The sequence below is a fragment of the Solanum dulcamara genome, chromosome 5 (assembly GCF_947179165.1).
Source record: "Solanum dulcamara chromosome 5, daSolDulc1.2, whole genome shotgun sequence".
Taxonomy (NCBI): domain Eukaryota; kingdom Viridiplantae; phylum Streptophyta; class Magnoliopsida; order Solanales; family Solanaceae; genus Solanum; species Solanum dulcamara.
Window position 1 is genome coordinate 5,369,582 of NC_077241.1, and position 24,708 is coordinate 5,394,289.

General features: G+C 33.7%; 1 protein-coding gene across 1 annotated transcript; it reads left to right on the forward strand.

Moving 5' to 3' along the window:
• Positions 1 to 404: 404 nt before the first annotated feature.
• LOC129890261 (uncharacterized) lies at positions 405 to 7,602 on the forward strand. The gene is made up of 8 exons (XM_055965839.1): positions 405 to 1,832; positions 1,928 to 2,459; positions 2,592 to 3,011; positions 3,204 to 3,957; positions 4,152 to 5,893; positions 5,969 to 6,664; positions 6,749 to 7,077; positions 7,186 to 7,602. Exons 1-8 carry the CDS (start codon positions 405 to 407, stop codon positions 7,600 to 7,602), a joined length of 6,318 nt encoding a protein of 2,105 aa, XP_055821814.1.
• Positions 7,603 to 24,708: the final 17,106 nt, after the last annotated feature.

Below are 24,708 nucleotides of genomic sequence, written 5' to 3' on the forward strand. Positions count from 1 at the left end.
TTTTATTGTTGTTTAATGAAAATTGGATTTTTTTATTTTTTTTGTCTTCCAAACTCAAATTATCTCAAGTTAATGGCTTGGTTCAACCTATCATAAATCTCGTTATTTGGCATTTAGGCCCACCTTTGGCATAAAAGAGGTCCCGTGCATATTAGGTCGCATTTGTACTATTAATTTCTCTTCTTACTATGTAATTTATTTGCTATGTGGTACATGTTCCCTTATTTGCCAACATTATTTGCCTAATTGATTATTCGATTTATACTAATATATTTCTTTTCTTTTTGTTTTACAGAGGTTTCTTTTTCCTTTCTAATTTATTTCCCCAAAGGTTGATTCGTGTTGACTGCGAACTGGCGGATCATCCATACTTCACTAGATCAAAAGGCCGATCACCCGCCGATATGACTGGTTCAAGTGCATCCGATCAAGATGGTTTAGGACTTGTCACTATCCCAAGAGATGAACCTGAGGCTTCAGAAGGAAGGGATCCTATTTCTTATACTGAACATATTGCTAACCTGATGCAACAAATGGCCAATATGCAAAGAGAGATCGATCGACTTCGAAACCTTACCAATTTGTCCATTAGCCTAAATACACCACTTCCCGAACATGGGGCAGATGCAACTATTCCACCTGTTGACTCTCCCTCGCCTCAAGACTTCCTTCCAAATCCTTCCCCTTTCAAAACCAATATGACTGCTCCTAAACAACTCGTCAACCAACCACAAGTCAATTTCGCAAACATCAACTCACAACAAACCAATCCACTACCTTTCACTACCCCTTATGTTTCCCAAACTCCAGTCCTCCAAACTACACTTACCCAAGCTCCACTCACTGAAACTAACCCACTTACCCAAAAAGCCCCACTCACCCAAACCAACCCGCTCATCCAAAAATACCAAATGATCCAACATATACCTGTGACACATACTACAACTCCTAACATGCAATATATGCCACAAGTATACGTAACAGAAGCTCAACCTTTCGTTACTCCAATACCAACCATGCCAGAAGTCGATCCATATGAGGAGATGGAGAGAAAGGCCAGATCAAAAATAGATGAAAGTGTAGCTAGGGAGATTCGTAATTTGAAGGAAGCGTTCAAAAGTATCCAACTTCACAAGGAGTGCGAAGGGTTTGAGTATGAGGATTTATGTGTTCATCCTGATGTCGAGTTGCCTGTAGGATATAAAGTACCAAAATTTGATGTGTTTGATGGGAAAGGAAATCCACGAGCTCATTTAAGATCGTATTGTGACAAGCTAGTTGGAGTGGGGAAAGATGAGGCCATTAGAATGAAATTATTCATAAGGAGTTTGACAGGAGAAGCACTGGATTGGTATACAAGTCAAGATCCGAAGAAATGGCATAGTTGGAGTATCATGGCACAGGATTTCATGGATAGGTTCAAGTTCAACACTGAGGCCATACCAGATAGATTCTATTTGATGAAATTAGAAAAAAAGTCGACGGAGTCTTTTAGAATATATGCCATGAGATGGAGAGCAGATGCTGCAAAGGTTCAACCTTCGATGACAGAAAGTGAGATGACCTCCCTTTTTATACAATCTCAAAAAGATGCAACGTATTATGAAAAGATGATAAGCGTGGTAGGACAAAAGTTCTTTGAAGTTGTAAGGATGGGAGAATTCATTGAAGAAGGTATTAAAACTGGGAGAATCACTAATTTGGCAGCCTTACAAGCAACAAGTAAAGCAATTCAGTCAGATTCAATTAGAGGAGCCTTTAAGAAGAAGAAGGACGGAGTGTCCGCTGTCATGACCATCCAGAAACGTAGGCCAAACCAAATTATCTTTGGGGTTGCTTTTTCCAATAAACGTTAACATACCAAAACCCTTTACCCCAACCTTCATACCATAGTCAGTATACCCAAGTCCCTCAACCATATTACCAGCCTTCTGTCGCCCCTTATCCAGTTTACACTACTCAGCCAATATATTATCCATCCAGAGCGCCCACTTATCCAAATCCCTCACAATACCGACCTACATACCCACCTCAATCCCATTATCAAACACAAATTCGCCCATCAAATCCACCAAGGCCCCGCCCAAACTTTGAAAGAAGACCACCCAAAACCTATACACCTTTAGCCGAACCTTTATCCCAACTATATGAAAGGTTGAGAACCGCAGGGATACTCCAACCAATCCAAGCACGAATTCCCAACCCCCTTCCCGGATGGTATGATGACACTAAGCATTGCGTCTATCACTCTGGAGCTGTTGGACATGACACCGAGAACTGTCTTACTCTCAAGGACAAGATTGAGGCATTAATCAAAGAAGGAGTTATTCAACTCAGAGGTGCTGCCCCCAATGTAAATAACAATCCTCTTCCAAATCATGAGAATGTGAACATGATCACCATTGATGAAGAATGCAATTTGGAAGGGACTATTTTTGCCAATCAAAGAAGAGAAGAATGTTATGGCATCTGCCTTTATTGCTCCCATTATCACAATCCAGGCGCGAGCGCCATTTGAAGTGGAAGTTTTGGTTCCTAAACCTAAAATTACGGTTTTGGTTGCTCAATCAACTCTTTTGATACTAAAGCAGTTCCCTTGAGTTACTCAACTGACACAAAGGACAAAGGGAAAGGAAAAGTAGTTGTAGAAGTTGCTGCTGCCGGAATGACAAGATCGGGGCGATGTTATGCCCCTGAAGGTGTTGCACGAATCGTACCGAATAAGGAAGTTAACCAAAAGAAAGTTGTGACAGAAGCTGAAATAGAGGATTTTTGGAGGAAAATGCCAACAAAAGAATATTCTGTTGTTGAACAGTTGAAGAAGACTCCCGCCCAAATTTCCTTGATGTCATTATTGATGAGTTCTGAAACTCACAGGAGCGCTTTGGTGAAAGTTCTAAGTGAAGCTTATGTTCCGGCCAATATCACAAGTGAGAATCTTTCAGCCATGGTAGGGCAGGTTTTGGAAGCAAACAAATTCTGTTTTCACGAAGAGGAATTACCATCTGAAGGTTTGGAACATAACAAAGCATTGAACATCACTGTCAGGTGTAGGGACAAGTTTGTTTCTAGAGTTCTGATTGACAATGGTTCAGCTATTAACATATGTCCTTTCAATACCCTTCGATCTTTGGGAATTAATATCGGGAAAATTCGTGAAAGCCATGTGAGGGTTAGAGGTTTTGATGGAACACAAAGGGGAGTCATTGGCGAAATTGATTTGCCACTGCAAATTGGACCCGAGGAGTTCGTGGTAGAATTCCAAGTATTGGACATACCTGCTAGTTACAATTTATTGCTTGGGAGGCCTTGGATCCATATGGCTGGTGCGGTCCTTTCTACCCTGCACCAAAATTTGAAATTTGTTTGGAACCACCACGAGATTATTGTTCATGGAGAAGGTAGTAATTCCATGTATCCTGAGAATTCAATCCCTGTTGTTGAAAGTATGGAAGAACTGGATGGGTCTGTGTTCCATACTAAAGAGATTATGTGTGTTCATCAAACCGAAAGGGTAAAGTTACCACGTGTGCTTGTGATGGTGGCTTGGGAAATGTTGAAGAATGGTTTCATGCCTGGTCGAGGTCTTGGAGTGAACTTAGGTGGAATAGTGGAACCAATTCAATTGTCGGGCCAGAAATACACCTTTGGTTTGGGATACAAGCCTACTCCTGAAGAAGTCTCATTGGCCGATCTCAAAAGGAAAAGTGACATTTCATTGCCCCATCCCATTCCGCACTTGAATCAGTCATTTTCCAAGGCATATATTATAAAGGAATCAGAGGAAGACGCTGAAAACACCCTCGTGGAAGGACTCAAAAACTTATTTATAGAAGAAGTAGAATGCAACATGATCTTGGAGGATTGTACCGAGATTCCGACCATATGGGATGTGGAGCCTGGAGATGCTTTGAACAATTGGACTTATAACCCATCCCCGTTTCCTCGAAAATCTTGGTAGACGTTTGTATTAGAATTAATGAAATAACATGATTCAAAATTGAGGCCTGAATCATGTTTAAGAATCTTTAAATGTTTTGCCTCCACTTTTGAAATCTTAAATGCCACATCTAAGCCATATTTTCTGCTTTAAAATTCAAAATTTTGTACTTAATTATAAATTTTATTTATTTATTTTTACTCCCTTTCAGCGAGCAAATTAATGAATTTACCAATACCGAGAATGTGACATGTAATGAAATGAGCAAACAAATCTCAAATACCGAGCAATCTTTTGCGGAATATGAAGAAGAGGTGCAACCTGAAGAGTTGACTGAAGATTTTGAACATTTTAAGAATAAAATAAAGCCAAATTTGGATGAAACTGAGACGGTAAATTTGGGAGATTCAGAACTAATGAAAGAAACAAGAATTAGCATCCATTTGACTCCGTCTCAAAGAAAGGAACTTATTGATCTTTTGGGACAATATATGGATGTATTTGCATGGTCTTATGATGATATGCCGGGTCTAAGCACAAACATTGTTTCACATAAGTTGCCAACTGATCCATCTTGTCCCCCAGTCAAGCAAAAGCCAAGGAAGATCAAGCCTGATCTGAGTTTAAAAGTTAAGGAAGAAGTTTCTAAGCAAATCGACGCCAACGTCATCCGAGTCACAAAGTATCCTACATGGTTAGCTAATATAGTGCCAGTGCCAAAGAAAGATGGAAAAATCAGAGTATGTGTAGACTATCGAGACCTCAACAAGGCCAGTCCGAAAGATGATTTTCCACTTCCAAACATTCACATACTTATTGATAATTGTGCAAAGCATGAGTTGCAGTCATTTGTTGATTGCTTTGCAGGCTACCATCAGATTCTAATGGATGAAGAAGACGCTGATAAAACGGCATTCATCACACCTTGGGGAGTGTATTGTTATCGAGTAATGCCTTTTGGACTCAAGAATGCAGGAGCAACATACATGAGAGCTATGACTACCATTTTTCATGACATGATCCATAAGGAGATTGAAGTCTATGTAGATGATGTCATTATCAAGTCACAAAAGAGCTCCAATCACCTCACAGATTTGAAGAAGTTCTTTGATAGGTTGAGGCGGTATAATCTGAAATTAAATCCTGCAAAGTGTGCATTTGGTGTCCCTGCTGGAAAGTTGTTGGGTTTCATTGTGAGTAGGAAGGGCATAGAATTGGATCCTTCAAAAATAAAGGCTATTCAAGACTTGCCCCCTCCAAAGAGTCGAAAGGATGTAATGAGTTTTCTTGGTCGACTAAATTACATTAGTCGATTCATTGCACAGTCGACTATAATTTGTGAACCAATCTTTAAGTTGTTGAGGAAAGACGCTGCCATTAAATGGACTGAAGATTGTCAACAAGCTTTTGACAGAATCAAGGAGTACTTATCTAGTCCGCCCGTCTTGGTGCCTCCAAAACCGGGGAGACCATTGCTACTATATATGTCAGTATCGGACAATGCATTTGGATGTGTGTTAGGACAACATGATAAAACTGGGAGGAAAGAACAGGCTATATACTACTTGAGCAAGAAATTCACGCCTTATGAAGCCCGGTATACTTTATTGGAACGCACTTGTTGTGCCTTGACTTGGGTTGCACAAAAGTTAAGACATTACTTATGCGCGTATACCACTTTTCTCATCTCAAGGATGGATCCACTCAAATACATATTTCAGAAGCCTATGCCAATGGGGAAGTTGGCAAAATGGCAAATTTTACTAAGTGAATTCGATATTATTTATGTCACTCAGAAGGCCATCAAGGGACAGGCGCTTGCTGATCATCTTGCTGAAAACCCTGTGGATGAAGAGTACGAACCTCTTAAAACTTATTTCCCTGATGAAGAGGTGTTATTTATTGGAGAGGATATTTTAGAAGAATATCATGGGTGGAGGATGTTCTTTGATGGTGCTGCAAATTCTAAAGGAGTCGGTGCTGGGGCAGTGCTTGTCTCAGAATCAGGTCAACATTATCCAGTCTCAGCGAAATTCAAGTTTCTATGCACTAACAATATGGCGGAGTATGAAGCTTGTATTCTTGGACTTAGAATGGCTGTTGATATGAATATACAAGAATTGTTGGTTATAGGTGACTCAGACTTATTGATTCACCAGGTACAAGGCGAATGGAGCACCAAGAATATGAAGATACTCCCCTATTTGCAATGTGTGAAGGAAATATGCAAGAAATTTATCAAGATAGAGTTCAGGCATATTCCTAGAGCTCAAAATGAATTCGCAGATGCCTTGGCAACCATGTCTTCTATGATTCAACATCCAGACAAGAATTATATAGATCCAATCAAAATCAATGTGCAGGATCAACCGGCCTATTGTTTCCATGTGGATGAAGAAATAGATGGAGAACCATGGTACTATGATATTGTGAGGTATCTCAAAGAAGGAGATTATCCAGAAGGCATAAGCAATATTCAAAAGAGAACACTGCGGAGGCTTGCAAATCACTTTTTCTTAAGTGGAGAAATCCTTTATAGGAGGACTCCAGATTTAGGTTTATTAAGGTGTGTCGACTCCCAAGAGGCGAGCAAGTTGATTGAAGAAATACATGGGGGTACTTGCGGGCCACACATGAATGGTTTTACTTTGGCAAAGAAGATTGTGCGGGCCGGATATTTCTGGATGACTATGGAAACAGACTGCATTCGCTTTGTGAGGAAATGTCATCAATGTCAGATTCATGGTGATTTGATCCGAGTTCCACCGAATGAACTCAATGTGACGAGTTCTCCTTGGCCGTTCGTAGCCTGGGGCATGGATGTCATCGGTCCTATCGAACCAGCCGCATCAAATGGACACAGGTTTATTTTGGTAGCTATCGATTACTTCACAAAATGGGTAGAAGCATCCTCACATAAGTCTGTGACAAAAAAAGTGGTGACAGATTTTGTTCGCAATAACATAGTTTGTAGATTTGGCATCCCCCATTCGATTATAACAGATAATGGAGCTAACCTCAATAGCGATTTGATGCATGCGATATGTGATAAGTTCAAAATCATTCACCGCAATTCTACTCCTTACCGACCACAGATGAATGGAGCAGTTGAGGCTGCCAACAAGAATATCAAAAGAATATTGCGGAAGATGATTGATAATTATAAGCATTGGCATGAAAATTTACCGTTTGCCCTCCTTGGCTATCGCACCACGATTAGGACTTCGACTGGGGCAACACCTTATCTTTTGGTTTATGGAACAGAAGCAGTATTACCAATGGAAGTTGAGATACCATCCCTGAGGATAATCCAAGAAGCTGAGATGAGTGATGCCAAATGGATACAAAGCCGATATGAACAATTGATGCTCATTGATGAAAAAAGAATGAATGCAGTTTGTCACGAACAACTTTATCAACATAGGATGGCCAAAGCTTTCAATAAAAAGGTAAGACTGAGACAGTTCAGGCCTGGACAATTGGTGTTAAAACGGATATTCCCGCACCAAGAAGAAGCTAAGGGGAAGTTTGCGCCTAATTGGTATGGGCCTTATGTGGTTCACAAAGTGTTAACTGGAGGAGCGGTGATTCTAGCAGAAATGGATGGAAAGATATGGCCGAAAGCCATCAATTCAGATGCGATTAAAAAATACTATGTCTAGGAGCCTTTATATTGTTTTCATGTAATATTTCATGTAATATTGAAGAACTACGTTCCGACCTGATTCCCTTGGCGGGATACGTAGGAAACCCATATCGGGTCTGGTCACTTAGAAGAAATTATGAAGAAGATCCCATTGTTATGTACTATGAACTACGCCTGGCCTGATTCCCTTGGTGGGATACGTAGGCGGCCTGTATCGGCTTCGGTCACATTATGAGAAAATTTTCATTTCCCTCCTTCTTATTATTATTTCGTATATGATAATTACGTATAGTCTAGTTCATGTTGGATACCTAGGCAACCAGTAAAGGACTCGGCCCCTTTGTTTCAATTCTCAAGGAATGTATTCACGAATTACGTATGGTTCGGTCTTTTCGTTATCATGATGAAATATCATTATCTCTCTTTACCAAAACTGGGACAGTTTTGCGGGCAACATTAGAAGAAGACGTCAAGAAAATTGAATAGTATGTGGGAAATAGAATAATCAGGTTGAAGAAAGAAAAGGACGTTTGCTTCGTTTCACGACATGTCGCAATCTAAAATTTTGCAGAAATTCTTTACTATTATATATATATATAATTTATCTTATTACTTTTAATATGGACCTTTACACCAAATATTTTCCTGTTATTTATTAGCCAAGATTTAGAATAGACGGGGATTGCAAGTCCAAACTAAGTTGAAGAAAGAAGGAGTATGAAGAACCAAGGCTTCAAAGTCAATGCGAATCAACCTCCCCCCAAAACTCATATTTTTTCTTTGAATGCAGGCTTGCCAGAATTATCGGCCAATAAAGAGGTCAACATATTTACAGCCTCGGAAGGATCATATGCTGAATGGTTTGAATTACTTATAAATTTATGTTTTAAATCAAGCTTCTCGAAAATTCCAAATATCTTGATTTCACAAATATTTTCAGTTGTACTACCTATGATATTAAATGCCCCGCATAAATATTCTCAAATGCACTCCACGAATACTTTCAAATAATTTTAAGTGCAATACGCTATACAAATGCTTTCAGATATCTTCGAACACATCGCACAGATGTCTTGAAATCTTTTCAAATGCACTGCATAAATGCTTTTAATTATTATCAAATGCACTGCACAAATGCTTTCAATTATTATCAAATGCACTGCACAAATACTTTCAATTATTATCAAATGCACTGCACAAATACTTTCAAATATTATCAAATGCACTGCACAAATGCTTTCAGATATTATCAAATGCACTACACAAATGCTTTCAATTATTATCAAAAGCACTGCACAAATGCTTTCAAATATTATCAAATGCACTGCACAAATGCTTTCAAATATTATCAAATGCACTGCACAAATGCTTTCAAACATTATCAAATGCACTGCACTAATGCTTTCCAGTATATTCAAATGCACTGCACAAATGCTTATAATTCATTCAAATGCACTGCACAAATGCTTTCGATATATTCAAATATTTTATTGCGCTCCACATGGCTTTCAATTGCTTTCTACTGCTTTGCACAAATGCTTTAAATACAATTGTATAAAACGCTTGCAAAGTTGCAATATTTGCAAAGACATTATTTTCATTAATCATTGACTTGAGGAGTTGCAATCTTCATTAAAGTCGCATTCTTCATAAATCATTTGGGTTAAAGCCTCATTTCATTAATCATTGCTAAAAGACACCACTATCATGAATCATCGGCTTTAAAACTCTATTTTTCATACGCTTTGATTTTATTTAATCATTACGGCTTGCAAGGCCGCATTTTCATATATACTCGCACCCTAAAGGTGTCATTCCCATAAGCTTATTGCACATTGCTCTATATTTAATATTTACTAATTGTCTTATCAAGTTTAAGTTTTGCAGAAATCGCAGCATAACGTGGAATTGTTTCTAAGCAGTGAACGGGGATGTTTATTGGAAAGTCAAACTCACCAACAATGGTCATGAATCTACTCTCGAATTCTACTCAACCTACTTCCATAATTTAGGTTTTAAAATCCAGTCTTGCCATTATTCGTTATTGGGACGATTTCTTTGGGGTTAGGCTTTAGTTCGTTCTTCCCAATATTCTCGCCCCTTGTCGAGTCCAGGTTTTTAATTCCACTTTATCTCTTTATATTGTCAATACGCTCCCTTTTGCTTCGCTTCATTTTTCATAAACTTCATTTTAACATTGATGGCCGGGACAAAATTGGCTATTATGTCAACTTCTTTGCCCAAAAACTCTTTCATCGTCTTCGGTCAAAGAGGGACAGCTGTTGACACCCAATTTTTACCCTCAACAACGTAATTTTTACAAAAAAAATAAATAATAATAAATAATAATAACACAATAATAATAAAATATATATATATATATAAAATTAAATAATAATAATAATAATAATAAAACGAAATATACATATATGGTATCATCATTTTAAATTAATTTCTCTCTCTCTATATATATATATATATATATTTATAAAATAATTCTTGAATATAATTTATTTTATTATTTATTCAAAAAATTGTTTCAAAAGATTTTTATTTTTAAAATAAATAGCTCTGTTAATTAGTTGGATTTTAATTAATAGACTCATATTTCAAGTTAATTTATTTAAACTGAAGTTAATTATTTACTTTGTAAAAAATGAGAGGTTTGTTAATTAATTAATGCATACTCATCTTATTTTAATTTTAGACTTCTTCAATTTTAATTAAATTAAAATAATTGGCTTTTATAAAACAATACATATTTTCAAGTGTATTTTAAATAATTTGTTATCTTCATAACACATGCATTTTTTTTTATATATATAGTCATTATCTCTTAGTAATATTTAAGTTTGACTTATAAAAAGAAAATTATTATTTACTATAATTAATTATTTCGTAAATTAATAATTAGTTACAATGAGGTTAATCATTTTACTTTTGTTAAAATTAAGAAGATCGTAAATTAATTCGTCTAATTTGATAACCAATTTCACTAATTAATTTTACGTTTTTATTACTTCTCCTAAATAACAAATAATTAATATTGAATTAACAGTTTTTTATTATTATTTTTATTTTTTTCATTAATACTACAACACGCAAATAATATATCTGCCATCTCCTCGTCAAAAAATAAAAATAAATAAATCAATAAATAAATAATAATAATAATAAATAAAGAAATTAAAAAATATATATATTATTTATTCATCCGAAAATAAAAATAATTAAAAATAAAATAATAATATTCTGCACACCTTTTTGTCCCTCTTTTAAAATAATAATAAATAAATAAATAATTAAATAATGTTAATCTTCCAAAAAAAATAATAATAATAATAATAAAAAAAATATTTTAATTTACTACCCATACCTATATTAATACTATATTAATAATACCCATCACCCGTTGTCCCCTGTTTAAAAAAAATAAATAATAATAAATATTAAATAATATTAAAATATATAATTATTTTCTTTTCATCCAAATAATTTAAAAAATCAATATAATATATATATATATATATATATATATATTTATTTATTTATTCTCGCCGCACTTTTGTACTATTTTAATATATATATATATATTATATATTCATCCGATTTTTTTTTATTTTATTTTTATTTGTCTTTTTTAATAAAAATTATATATATATATATATTATTTTAATCCACGCGTGCCCCGCCCATCATTCTTTGTCCATTTTAAATATATATATATATATATTCACCCGAATTCCTATTTAAAAAATAAAAAAATATGTATAAAAAATAAAAAAATATGTATTCTTTCATCCGAATTTTTTTTTTAAAAAAAAAATAAAAATAAAAATATATATATAATAAATAATTCATCCGATTTTGTTTTTAAAAAATAAAAAATATAAATAAAAAATATATATTATTATATGTTTTGTCCCCCTTCCCATATCCCTATACCATTTTTTATTACATGATTGTCCCCTGCACATATACCCATATTAATATTATATCTATTTTCCAAAATATATATATTCACATCCGATTTTATTTTTAAAATAAATAATTAATGAAATAAAAATAAATAATATTAATTTATACCACGCGTCCCCATATATATTCTTCCGAATATATATATATATCCGAAATATTAATAAAAAATAATAATAAAAAAAAATAAAAAAATAATAAATAAAAACTGGCGCGCGTGCCCCCTCCCCATACCCTATATTAATATTATATTAATTAACCCATAATCTTTTGTCCCCTCTTCAATATATATATATATATATATATTAATCCGAATTTCTTCTTTTTTTAAAAAAAAATAATATATCTAATAAATAATAATAAAAAAATATATAAAAAAATAATAATTTTATTCTTCATCCGAAAAATAAATAAATAATAAATATATTAATTTCCCATCATTATACATATATATATATTTTTTTCTTTTCTCTTTCAGCTATTTTTTTTCTCTTCTATTCATCCCGCATTATTTTAATATTTTGCCCATTCCGCATTATTTTAATATTTTTCCACATTCCGCATTATTTTATTATTTTCCTGCCGTTCCGTATTATTTTAATAATCCGTCCATTCCGCATTATTTAAATATTCCGCCCATTTCGTATTAATTATTATTTTTCCGCCGTTCCGCATTATTTTATATTTTCGCCCACTCCGCATTATTTTAATCATCCGTTATTATTTTTATTTTTATTTAATTTCTATCTCCCTATAAATAGAGGGATTAGACAGAACAAGGGGGCGGACACGAACACAGAGAATAGGGAAGAATTTTTGAATTTTCTCTCAATTTGAACTCGATTTCACTTGAAAAATAAGGGTATATTCGTGACCAAAGCATTTCCGTTCACTGCCCAGCAACAGGTAATATTTATTCCGTTCTTCTTTTATTTCTCATTGTTATTATCATAAAAGGTTATCCTAAATTATTATCTTGCTAATTTCGTCATTATTTTCTTGTTTTGCATGAACACCCCTGGAGCAAAAATGGAGTCTTGATCTGAGATTCGATATAATCATTCTACCCTCACACGGAGTCGATATCCTAGATCTTTTAAAAATAGCAAACGAATAAGATCGCCATATTCAGTGTCAATCCGGGCTGTTTATATTTTTCAGCATTTATTATTATTGTTATTATTATTCTTATTATCAGTGTCTGTTTATTTGATGTCGTTATTATTGTTATTTTAATTATTATTGCTATTATTATTATTAGTATATTTTATTTTCTGTTATTACTATTATTATTATTATTTTCGCTGTCAATATTATTAATAGAAGTAGTAGTATGTTTATTTTTCCGTTAGTATTACTATTATTGTTATTATTATTATTATTATTATTTTCGTTATTCATATTAATATTATTATTTTCATTATTAATATTATTAAGAGAAGCAGTAGAATGTTTATTTTTCTGTTAGTATTACTATTATTATTATTAATATTATTATTATTATTGTTATTATTATTTTCGTTATTATTATTAGTAGTAGTAGTAGTAGTATATATTTTCATTATTACCGTTTTTATTATTATTATTATTAGTAGTAGTAGTATTTTATTTACTGTTAGCATTATTATTATTATTATTATTAGTTTATTAATATTTTCGTAATTATTATTATCATTATTATTAGTACATTTTGTTTACTGCTATTATTATTAATGTTACCATTATTATTATTATGTTATTATATGTATTATTATTTTCGTTATTAATATTATTAGTAGTACTATTATTATTATTATTATTATCATTTTCGTTATTATTATTATTATTATTTGCATTATTATTATTATCATTTTCGTCATTATTATTAATAGCTATTTTTTACTATTATTATTACTTCGTTAATATTACTATCATCATTTCATTACTATTATTATTATTATTATTATTTTCGTCATTATTATTATTAATAGTAGCAATGTTTTTTTTTTCTTATTCACTATTATTACTATCATTGTTAGTATTTTTGTTATTATTATTGTTATTACTATTATCATTACTAGTATAGTTATCATTATTAATATCATCATCATTATCATTATTATTATTATCATTATTTATTGTTATTATCATTATTATTATTATCATTATTATATTTATCGATATTTTATTTATGATTATTATTATTATTATTATTATTATTATTATTATTATACTATTATTGTTATTATTTTATTATTATTATATGTTATTGTTATTTGTTATTAACGTTATTATTTATTATGCTTATTGTTATTATTCTTATTATTATTATTATTATTGCTATTGTTATTATTATCTATTTATTATTATTCGTATTATTGCTATTATATTTACCGTTATCATATTATTATTATTATTATTATTATTGCTATTATTATTATTGTTGTTGTTATCACTATTTATCATCATTATTATTATTATTATTATTATTATTTATTTATTATTATTATTATTATTATTATTATTATCATTATTATACTAGTATAGTTTATTTACTATTATTATTATTACTATTATTGTTGTTGTTGTTGTTGTTATGAGTTGTAGTTGTATTTTATTTTACTGTTGGTATTATTATTATTATTATTATCATTAGTATTAGTAGTATTTCTATCTACTATTATTATTATTATTATTATTTTCTTCATCATTATTATTATTAGTAGTAGTACTAATAGTAGTAGTAGTATTTTCATTTACTGTTATTATTATTATTATCGTTACTATTATTATTCATAGTATTTTATTTTACTATTATTATTATTAATATTATTATCGTTATCTTTATTAGTATTATTAGTATTAAATTCGTTATCATTATTATCATTAGTATTTTTATTATTATTATTATTATTATCGTTATTAGTATTATTTAGTGTTACTATCATTATTATTATTATTATTATTATTATTATTTACTGCCGTTATTAATATTATTATTTCTATTATTATTATTATTATTATTATTTATCATATTATTATTGTCGTTGTGTTCTCACTAATGCAATAGCTAACATTATATGGATATTTAGATTTGTGAAACTTCAATTAAAATGGTTCATCATAATAAAAGAAATCAATATTTTTCTTTAAGGCTTAGTTATTAAAATATATATATATCGCATTTAAACACTCACTTAGTTACTAAGCTTTGTTTTCAAAACTTTTGAGCAACCTTTTTATAATTTTAATCATTTAACCTAAGTTTGGTCGGTAATCGTTTTTAACGAATCTTGAAGGATGCCTAACCCCTTCCCTTTAGGATAACTAGAACCCTTATCTAGAATCTCATAAGCTAAGTAGACCACTAATCGGAGATCATTTTTTTTAGCATTGAATAAGTTAATTATTTAGGTATCCTAATTTACCTTAAAAATAATTAGGTGGCGACTCCTTAAAATTAAATAATTTAGGAATCATCAATATGTTGTACACCGTTTGACCTCGAGTTAAAATGGGGTATAACAGGTGCCATGGTGTATGCTTTTCGCGGATGACATAGTCCTGATCGATGAGACTCGCCGTGGAATTAACGCTAAGCTGGAGGATTGGAGACATACCTTGGAGTCTAAAGGGTTTAAGTTGAGTAGGACAAAGACAGAGTACTTAGAGTGCAAGTTCAGTGAGACACCTCAGGAGGTTGGCGTTGAAGTTAGGCTTGGTGCTCAGGCCATCCAAAAGAGAAGTAGTTGCAAGTATCTTGGGTCTATCATGCAAGGCAGCGGGGAGATTGACGATGATGTCACACATCGTATTAGGGTAGGGTGGATGAAATGGAGGCTCGCTTCCGGAGTGCTATGTGACAAGAATGTGCCACCAAAACTTAAGGGCAAGTTCTACAAAGTGGTGGTTAGACCGGCTATGCTGTATGGGGCGGAGTGTTGGCCAGTTAAGACTTCTCACATTCAAAAGATGAAAGTTGCTGAGATGAGAATGCTGAGATGGATGTGTGGGCACACCAAGAGCGACAGGATTAGAAATGAAGCTATTCGGGACAAGGTAGGAGTGGCCTCGGTGGAAGACAAGATGCAGGAAATACGACTGAGATGGTATGGACATGTGAAGAGGAGAGACACAGATGCCCCAGTGCGGAGGTATGAGAGGCTGGCCATGGATGGTTACAGAAGAGGTAGGGGTAGGCCGAAGAAGTATTGGGGAGAGGTGATTAGACAGGACATGGCGCAGTTACAGCTTACGGAGGACATGACCTTAGATAGGAGGATGTGGCGGACCCACATTAGGGTAGAAAGCTAGTTCATAGTCTCGTTATTCTTCTCTATTCATAGGTGTAGTAGTGCATTACGATCTCTTGCGCTTTGACTTCTGATTTCTGTTATTTCTGTTATTATTTATTACTTTCTATGCTTTGATTACTCAATTTTACCTGTAATGCTTTCATTATTTATTTAATCGTTATTTGTTATTAGTATTTATTTATTAGTATTTATTTGTTATCTATTCGTTATTTGTTTGTTGTTTTTCTCATAAAGCTTTTAATTTTCTATTCTTATCTAACATTTTTTATGCATTTATGCTTTTACTGAGCCGAGGGTCTCCAGGAAACAGTCGTCCTACCTTGGTAGGAGTAAGGTCTGCGTACATTCTACCCTCCCCAGACCCCATGTTGTGGGATTTCACTGGGTTGTTGTTGTATCTTTTTTTAATGAACTATATCATCGATCTCAACCACACTCAACCACAAACATTATCTACTTTCTTCATGAATTATTATTATTTCAGCATAATTTGAAGAAGTAGCCACAATAGACTACTTTGTAGGTCGCCATGATATAGTAGTTCCTTCATGTGTAAATAAATAGTCTGTCTGAGATCGAGCTTTATGTGGCTCTGATAAATAATTTGCATCTGTATAACCAATAAGGCATGCACAACCTTTGTTAGTATAAAACAAATCTATATCAATGATACCTTTTAGGTATCACAAGATATGTTTGATACCGTTCCAATGCTTTCGTGTTGGGGATGAATATGGGCAACATGATGTTCAATTTTTATTCCAATTGATAAGAAATAATCATCAAAAGGTTGGAATGTAAATTTTCCAGCATTATCAAGGCGAATGGCCTTAATTGGATAATCTGGGAACTGCACCCTTAATCTTATTATTTGTGCTAACAACTTTGCAAATGCCAGGTTTCGAGATGATAAGAGGCACACATGAGACCATCTAGACGATGTATCTATTGGGGAAGGAAGCATCACAACTAAAGTTTGATATGACAATTAATATAAAAATAAATTAGACACGAGAATTTTACATGGAAAACCCCTCTAATTTATAGAGGGAAAAAACTAGAAGGATCTCACTATTAAATATGGAGTACACTGCTCTCAAATACAAGGAGAAAGCAATAATTAACACTTCTCTCTTGTAAAAGGAACAACTACTAAAGAGGACATTCAAGACTACATTGATATAATGAAAGGTTACCCTCATATGTTTCACTCTACTCAAGCCTAAGGCACTAAGTTATCCAAGCTCAAGTATTTAAGGCTCCTATGTTTCAATTTTTCCAAAGTCCTCATATGCATGCATGCATGTTCATGAAGTTGAATTTAAAAGCTATGTTTTATGTTTAAGTTTAAAGATTTTATGTTTGATGCATTTCAAGTGTCATTATATATATGTTGGGTTGCTAGTCCTAGTGCCATGTCCCCTTCTATGCTAATGATTCTCATTCGAGGACGAATGTTCCCAAGGGGAAGATATTGTAACACCCCAAAAATTTCTACGCCAAGACCCAAACCATTTTTTATATGTGTATAGGATCGAACTCGACGACTTCTAGTTGTATATATGAGTTAGAATAAATTCCTAAGTAATTGAAGTGTGTTATATGTGTTTAGGGTCATAAGGGACCTCTAACACCAAGCTGAGTCCGAAGAATTTCTATCGGCTAAGTTTCCGAATGAGGTCTTATAAGGATCAACTTTAAACGACCATACCAAGGAGCCTCACAGTGTTAGATACTTTGGCAAATTTTGGCCTCCTTTTCTTTCTTTTCCTTGTTGGGCTTGAGTTAGATCCAAGGTCTCTTCATCGTACTGGAAAGAAATCTCTTAGTATTGCCCTTGCTGGAATTAGCCTCCCTTTTGGATTAGGAGTAGGGACTTCATTCATTCTCAAAGGAACTATTGCTAAAGGAGTTAGTCAAGTCCCTTTTCTTGTCTTTATGGGAGTAGCCCTTTCTATCACTGCCTTCCCTGTCTTGGCTCGGATTCTAGCTGAACTCAAGCTCTTAACGACTGATATTAGTCGAATGGCAATGTCTGCTGCAGCGGTGAATGACATGGCTGCTTGGATTCTGCTTGCACTTGCTATTGCCCTTTCAAGTACTGGTCATTCACCCTTTGTTTCACTATAGGTACTTGTGTGTGGGACAGGATTTGTCCTGCTTTGCATAGTCATTGTTCCTCCGATATTCAACTGGATGGTTAAACGTTGTCCTGAGGGTGAACCGGTTGATGAGTTATACATAGCTTACAGCTCCTCCAGCAAGAGTAAACACATAACCTGTGGTGAACTTACTTTTATCAAGGTCACCTGCATAATCTGAATCAACATAACCTTTAACAGTAAAGTCTGATCCTCCATAACACATTGTAACATCTGAGGTACCCTTGATATATCTCAGGATCCTCTTAACAATATTCCAATGCTCTCTACCAGGATTAGCCATGAATCGACTAACCACTCCCACTACTTGTGCAATGTCAGGTCTTGTACATATCATGGTGAACATTAAACTTCCCACTACTGATGCATACGGTACTCGAGACATCTCCATCCTCTCTGCTTCATTGCTAGGACTCATACTTGAGGATAACTTGAAATTAATAGTAAGTGGGGTAGAAATTGACTTACAGTCTTGCATCTTGAAGCGTTTCAAGATTTTCTTCAAGTAGTTTATTTGAGAAAGCCAAATCTTCCTTTTATTTTTGTCTCGGTGAATTTGCATCCCTAGAATCTCGTTTGCTGGTCCCAAGTCCTTCATTTCAAACTCCCTAGTCAACTGTGCCTTTAAATTTATAAGACAATCTTTGTTGGGGCCTGCTACCAACATGTCGTCAACATACAACAGCAAAATAACAAAATCTTTATCACCAAATCTCTTGTAATAAACACAAGGATCTGAACTATGTCTGTTGTATCCAAGGCTTATAATGAAAAAATCAAATCTCTTATACCAACACCTCGGCGCCTGTTTGAGACCATATAGAGATTTGTTCAACATGCAAACCAAGTTCTCTTTTCCCTGTTCTTCAAAACCTTCTGGTTGGAGCATGTAAATTTCTTCTTCAAGTTCTCCACAAAGAAATGCAGTTTTGAGATCTAACTGCTCCAAGTACAAGTCAAATATAGCACACATTGCCAGGATCACTCGAATTATTGTGAGTCGAACCACCGGAGAAAATATCTCATTAAAGTCTATACCTTCTTTCTGAGCAAATCCATTCACCACCAATCTTGCATGATACTTCTCCACTTGATCATTACCATTGCGTTTGATCTTATAGACCTATTTGTTTCCAATGGCCTTCCTTCCTTGTGGTAGTTGAACAAGATCCCATTTTTTTTTATGAAGAGCTTTAATTTCTTCTTGCATTGCTGCCACCCATAGAGATGATTCTTGGCCTTTCATAGCCTCGTAAAAAGTTGAAGGTTCTCCATCTTCTGTCAGTAGATAGTATGCAATATTACTCTCCATAGAATAATTTGAGTGCCAAGCTGGTTCTCTTCTCTCCCTAGTTGACCGTCGAACTTCTAGAGTTTCGATCACAATTTGCTCTTGTTCTTCGTGCTCTGGTGCTGCTTTAGAAGAAATTGGAACTTCTTCTATTTCTTCAACTTTAACTGTAGTAGTCGTTGATTTTTCTTTTGAAGTGTTACCTTTTTTTACTTGTATCTTGTTTTCAACAAATACAACATCCTTACTGATTACCACCTTGCGGGTTGTGGGATTCCACAAGCGATACCCCTTGACTCCATCAGCATACCCTAAGAAAATGTATTCCCTGGATTTTGGATCCAACTTTGATTTTTCTTGGGTGTTGTACATAACATAAGCAGGACTTTCGAATATTTGTAAGCGAGAATAATCAGTTGGTTTTCCTGTACACATCTTCATTGGCGTTTTCAGATCAATTGCAGTTGATGGTAACCGATTGATCACACAGCAGGCGGTTTTGACTGCTTCTGCCCAGAATAGTTTTTCCAACCCCGCAGTTACCAACATAGCTCTTGTCCATTCCAATAAAGTTTTGTTCATCCGCTCTGCTACTCTATTTTATTGTGGAGTATATGCCACCATGAACTGCCGTTTAATACCTTTTTGTTTACAAAAGTTATTAAATTCATCACCAGTGTATTGTCCTCCATTATCTGTCCTCAAACACTTGATCTTTTTCTCAGATTCAAGTTTTACCCATGCTTTGAACTCTTTGAAAACTGGAAAAACATCTGTTTTTCTTTTGATTGGATACACCCAACTTCTCCTAGAGTAATTATCGATGAATGACACGAAATATTTCGCTCCTCCTAGAGACTTCACAAGTGCTTACCAGACATTAGAGTGGATCATATCTAATATTTCCTTGCTTTTAGCCAAGGAACTGCTAAACTTCAGTCTATTTTGCTTACTGGTAACACAATGCTCACAAAACGGTAGTGAAACCTTTTTGAGCCCTAAAAGAAGCTTTTGCTCACCAAAAATCGTCAAACCTCATTTTGACATATGGCCAAGTTTACAATGCCATATTATCGTTGATTCTTCAAATGAACTTGCTGATACGGTTAATGCTTCTCCTTCTTGGTGTGTTTCACCTTAAAGCATATATAGGTTTGCAGCAAGTTTTTCTGCTTTCATCACTATAAGCGCTCCTTTAGATATTTTCATGACTCCACCATGAGTCTTATATGAACATCCATTATCATCTAGTTGTCCTAAAGACAATAGATTCTTCTTCAAGTTTTTTACATGTTGTACCTCTTGAATGGTGCGTACCGTGCCATCATACATCTTTATTTTGATGGACCCAATACCAATAACATCCAAAGCATGATCGTTTCCCATGAACACAGACCCTCCTGAGATAGGATTATATTGATGGAACCATTCTCTCTAGGAAGTCATGTGCCATGTTGCTCCTGTGTCCATGATCCAGACATCAGCGAAATATTTTCTGCCTTCATTATTTGATATTGCCTCACTATATAAAATATCTCCATCATTCGAGGTACATGCAACATTCCCTTGAGCATTTGATGGCTCAGGGTGTTCACACTTCTTTTTGAACCGACAATCTTTCTTGAAGTGCCCTTTCTTGCCACAGTTGTAGCACTTGATATTCTTCTTACTTCTTGATTGAGATCTCTCATGATTGTGACTTCCACCGAGGCCACGTTCCGTTGGTCTTCCTCTCACCATCATCAAGGCTTCAGCTTGCTGTGAACTTGCTTGTCTGTCTTCCTTATTTTTGCGCCGATTTTCTTCTTCTAAGACAACACCTGCAATTTCATTGAAAACTAGACTGTCTGTATTGTTCGTCAGATTGATGATGAGTTGATCATACGAGTCAGGCAGACTTTGAAGTAAAAGCTTCGCACGTTCGGTCCCCTCTATTTTACAACCCATTGTTGTAAGTTGCGAAAATAGAGTATTCAAAGTATTGATGTGTTCAGTAACCGACATGGACTCTGCCATTCGAAGAGTATACAATCTTCTTTTTAAGAAGATTTTATTATGTAAAGACTTGGCCTTATACAACCCCATAAGAGTATCTCATATTTTCTTCGTCGTCCATTTTTCTGTCATACTAGACAACACTTGATCGGCTAGTGCCAAGTGTAGATCAGCAACTGTGTTGCTGTCTATGTCGTTCCACTTGCTGTCATCAACAAAGTATGTGGGTCTGCCTTCAATTACAGCTAAGCAATTGTCTTTTTTCAATATCGCTTTTATTTTCATTTTCCACAATGAGAAATTAGTCTTATTGAATTTTTCAACGTCAAACTTTATTGTACTCGACATTGTTATTTATTTCACACCCTTCTAGATCGTTTCTGAATATTTTTGCGAACAATCGTGATAAACTGTACCGTCATCAAAATTTACTATTCACGTGAATAGTACTATTCACCAAATTTACTATTCACGAAAATTTACTATTCATGAATAGTACCTTCGCATAAAACAGACAGAATAACCGAGAGCTCTAATACCACTATTGGGGGGAGGAAGCACCACAACTAAAATTTAATATGATAATTAATATGAAAATAAATTGGACACGAGAATTTTACGTGAAAAAGTAGAGGGGAAAAACCACGGGGTAGAAGGATCTCACTATTAAATATGGAGTACACTACTCTCAAATACAAGGAGAAAACAACAATTAACACTTCTCTCTTGTAAAAGGAACAACTACTAAAGAAGACACTCAAGACTACAATATTTATCTTGGTGTATAACTCTCTTTGTATTCTTACTCTCTCTTTTTGGGATTGTGGATGATATAAATGAGGGCACAAGGCCCTCTATTTATAAGAAGAAGAAAATGCGTAAGAAGGAGTATACGCGATTTCGTTACTAAAAACGCGTAAGGAAACACTGGCAACAATTAGTCAAAAAGCTGGCAACAATTAGGACAATTGCTGCCTAACGTTTACTGTTTCTTCTTTTTTACTTTTCTTTTTGTTGCTGCCTTTTCTTCTTCTACTTTTTCTTTTGACTTTCTTGCAGTATCTATTAGGACCATAAAATATTTAAACAATCCACTAAGTGGATGAATAGGTCCACATATTTCTCCATGTATACGCTCTAAAAAGCCAAGAGATTCAATGCCAACCTTCAGGGTCGATGGTCTGGCAATTAATTTGCCTTGATAACAAGCAGGAAAATTCATCATTCGTAAGAATCATCTGGTTCTTTAACGGATGTTGAATTGAATTTTCAAGAATTTGTCTCATCATTATTGATCTAGGATGACCTATTCGATCATGCTATAACACAAATGTATTTAGATCAGTAAATTGGTGGTTTACGATTAAATGTGCTTCAATTGTACTAATTTTTGCATAATATATGTCATATGACAAAGTTGGTAGTTTTTTCAAAATATATTTCTGTCGTGAGACACTCTTAGTTATACCAAGATATTCAGTATTCAATTCATTTAGTGTTTTAATATGATATCCATTTCTGTGGATATCTTTAAAACTTAACAAGTTTCTTGGGAATTTAGAAGAGAATAGTGCATCTTTTATAACAATTTTTGTCCCTTTAGGCAGAAATATAGTAGCTCTTCCGGAACCTTCTATCATTTTTAAAGTATCAGAAATTATAGTAACATTTTCTTTTCTTCTAAGCAAGTTGGAAAAATATTTTTCGTCTTTAAAAATGGCATGAGTTGTTCCACTATCAATTACACAAATATCCTCATGATTGATCATTGATCCAAACAAAATTTAAGGCATATCTATATTTTTTTACAAAAAGAAATAAAGTAAAAATTATAATTAAAACATGATCCATTATACAAATTTTATTTATTTATATGGATACAAAAAATACAAACATATCATTTAGTATAGACAAATAAAAAGGAAATTATTTAAATATTATTAGGCTTATCAATATTCATATTGTCTTCTGAAAAATTAAAGAAATCAGCTACATCCAGTTGCATAGGCTCAATTATATCTTCAGAGATAAAGTTTATCTCTGGATTATTTTCTGCCCTCTTCAAGGATGCCTGATATTGTTGAACCAGACGTTTTGATGACCGGCATGTCCGTGACCAGTGCCCCATACCTCCACATCTATGACATATACTTTCTGAATTTTTCTTTGGTAAAGTTTCTGGCTTTTCACTCTTCTTTTTATACTGCTGATCATTTCTTGGTGCCAGACGAGCATCATAATTATAATTTCTTCTTCGACCATGACCACGACTAGGGTCATGGTCTCTTTCTTGTTGGTTATAATTTGCCTGATTCACTTCAAGAAGTGGCAAAAAACCAACGGGCCGACTATCATAATTTTTTATTAATAGTTCATTATGACGTTCAGCAATTAGAAGGCGAGAAAGTAATTCAGAATATTTCTTAAAAACCTTTTCGCGATATTGTTGCTGTAGTGATTTCTTCTCTGCATAAATTTAACTGAGATATAATTTTAAACAAGACAGAATTATATTCAGTTATATTTTTAAAATTCATTAATCTTAAATTTAGCCAATCATGACGTGCTTGTGGAAGGATGACCAACTTCACGTGGTCATATTTTTTTTTTAGATTCTTCCACAATTTAAGGAGGTCTTTTAATGTAAGGTACTGTAATTTTAATCCTTCGTCAAGATGGTGGCGGAGAAATATCATGACTTTGCCACGGTCTTGACTAGATGCCGTATTGTCATTTTTGATGGTGTCTATCAGACCCATCGATTCTAGATGTATTTCGGCATCTAGTGCCCATGATGAGTAGCCTTTTCCAGAAATATCAAGAGCAACAAATTCAAGTTTAGAAATATTAGACATTTTAAAAAAATAATATTCTTACCCATTTTGTTACCTTCTTAAAAATATAGTTCAAAACGATGGAGGCCCGTGTTAATAACGTGTTATAAAATAAACTAACTTAGCAAAATAAGAAGGAAAGGAGAATAAGAGAAAGAAGGAGGAGTGGAGGAGTGAAAACGTATATGCATCATCTTTCATTTAAGATGTGCTCTTTTATAAATAAAATAAAATACAAGTATGGACAACTTGTCTACTATAACTTGTCTAGTGGGTCCAATAAATGGACATCCACTATACCACCTTTCATAATAATTATAATTTTTTTCAATTAAATAAATATAAATATGTTAACAAAAAGGGTAAATATTCATCATATATTAGACGATAGTTGATAGGGATATATATGCACTGTTTTTAACGTCATTTGTCTCTTTCTCCTATATTTTAAAAGTTAAATATTTTATCTATTTCATTTTATGTAACCCTGTCTTTTTTTAATCTCTTCCAAAAAAGAATATTAGCTTATAATAATTAAAATTAATTATACTCTGCCAAATCAAATAGTGG

Excerpts from the sequence above, each read along its gene's own strand:
- LOC129890261 (XM_055965839.1), top strand. The coding sequence starts at position 405 with ATGACTGGTTCAAGTGCATCCGATCAAGATGGTTTAGGACTTGTCACT. Across the intron at positions 2,460-2,591 it reads CAATCAAAGAAGAGAAGAAT|TTCCCTTGAGTTACTCAACT; the intron begins GTTATGGCATCT and ends ATACTAAAGCAG. Across the intron at positions 3,958-4,151 it reads CCGTTTCCTCGAAAATCTTG|CGAGCAAATTAATGAATTTA; the intron begins GTAGACGTTTGT and ends ACTCCCTTTCAG.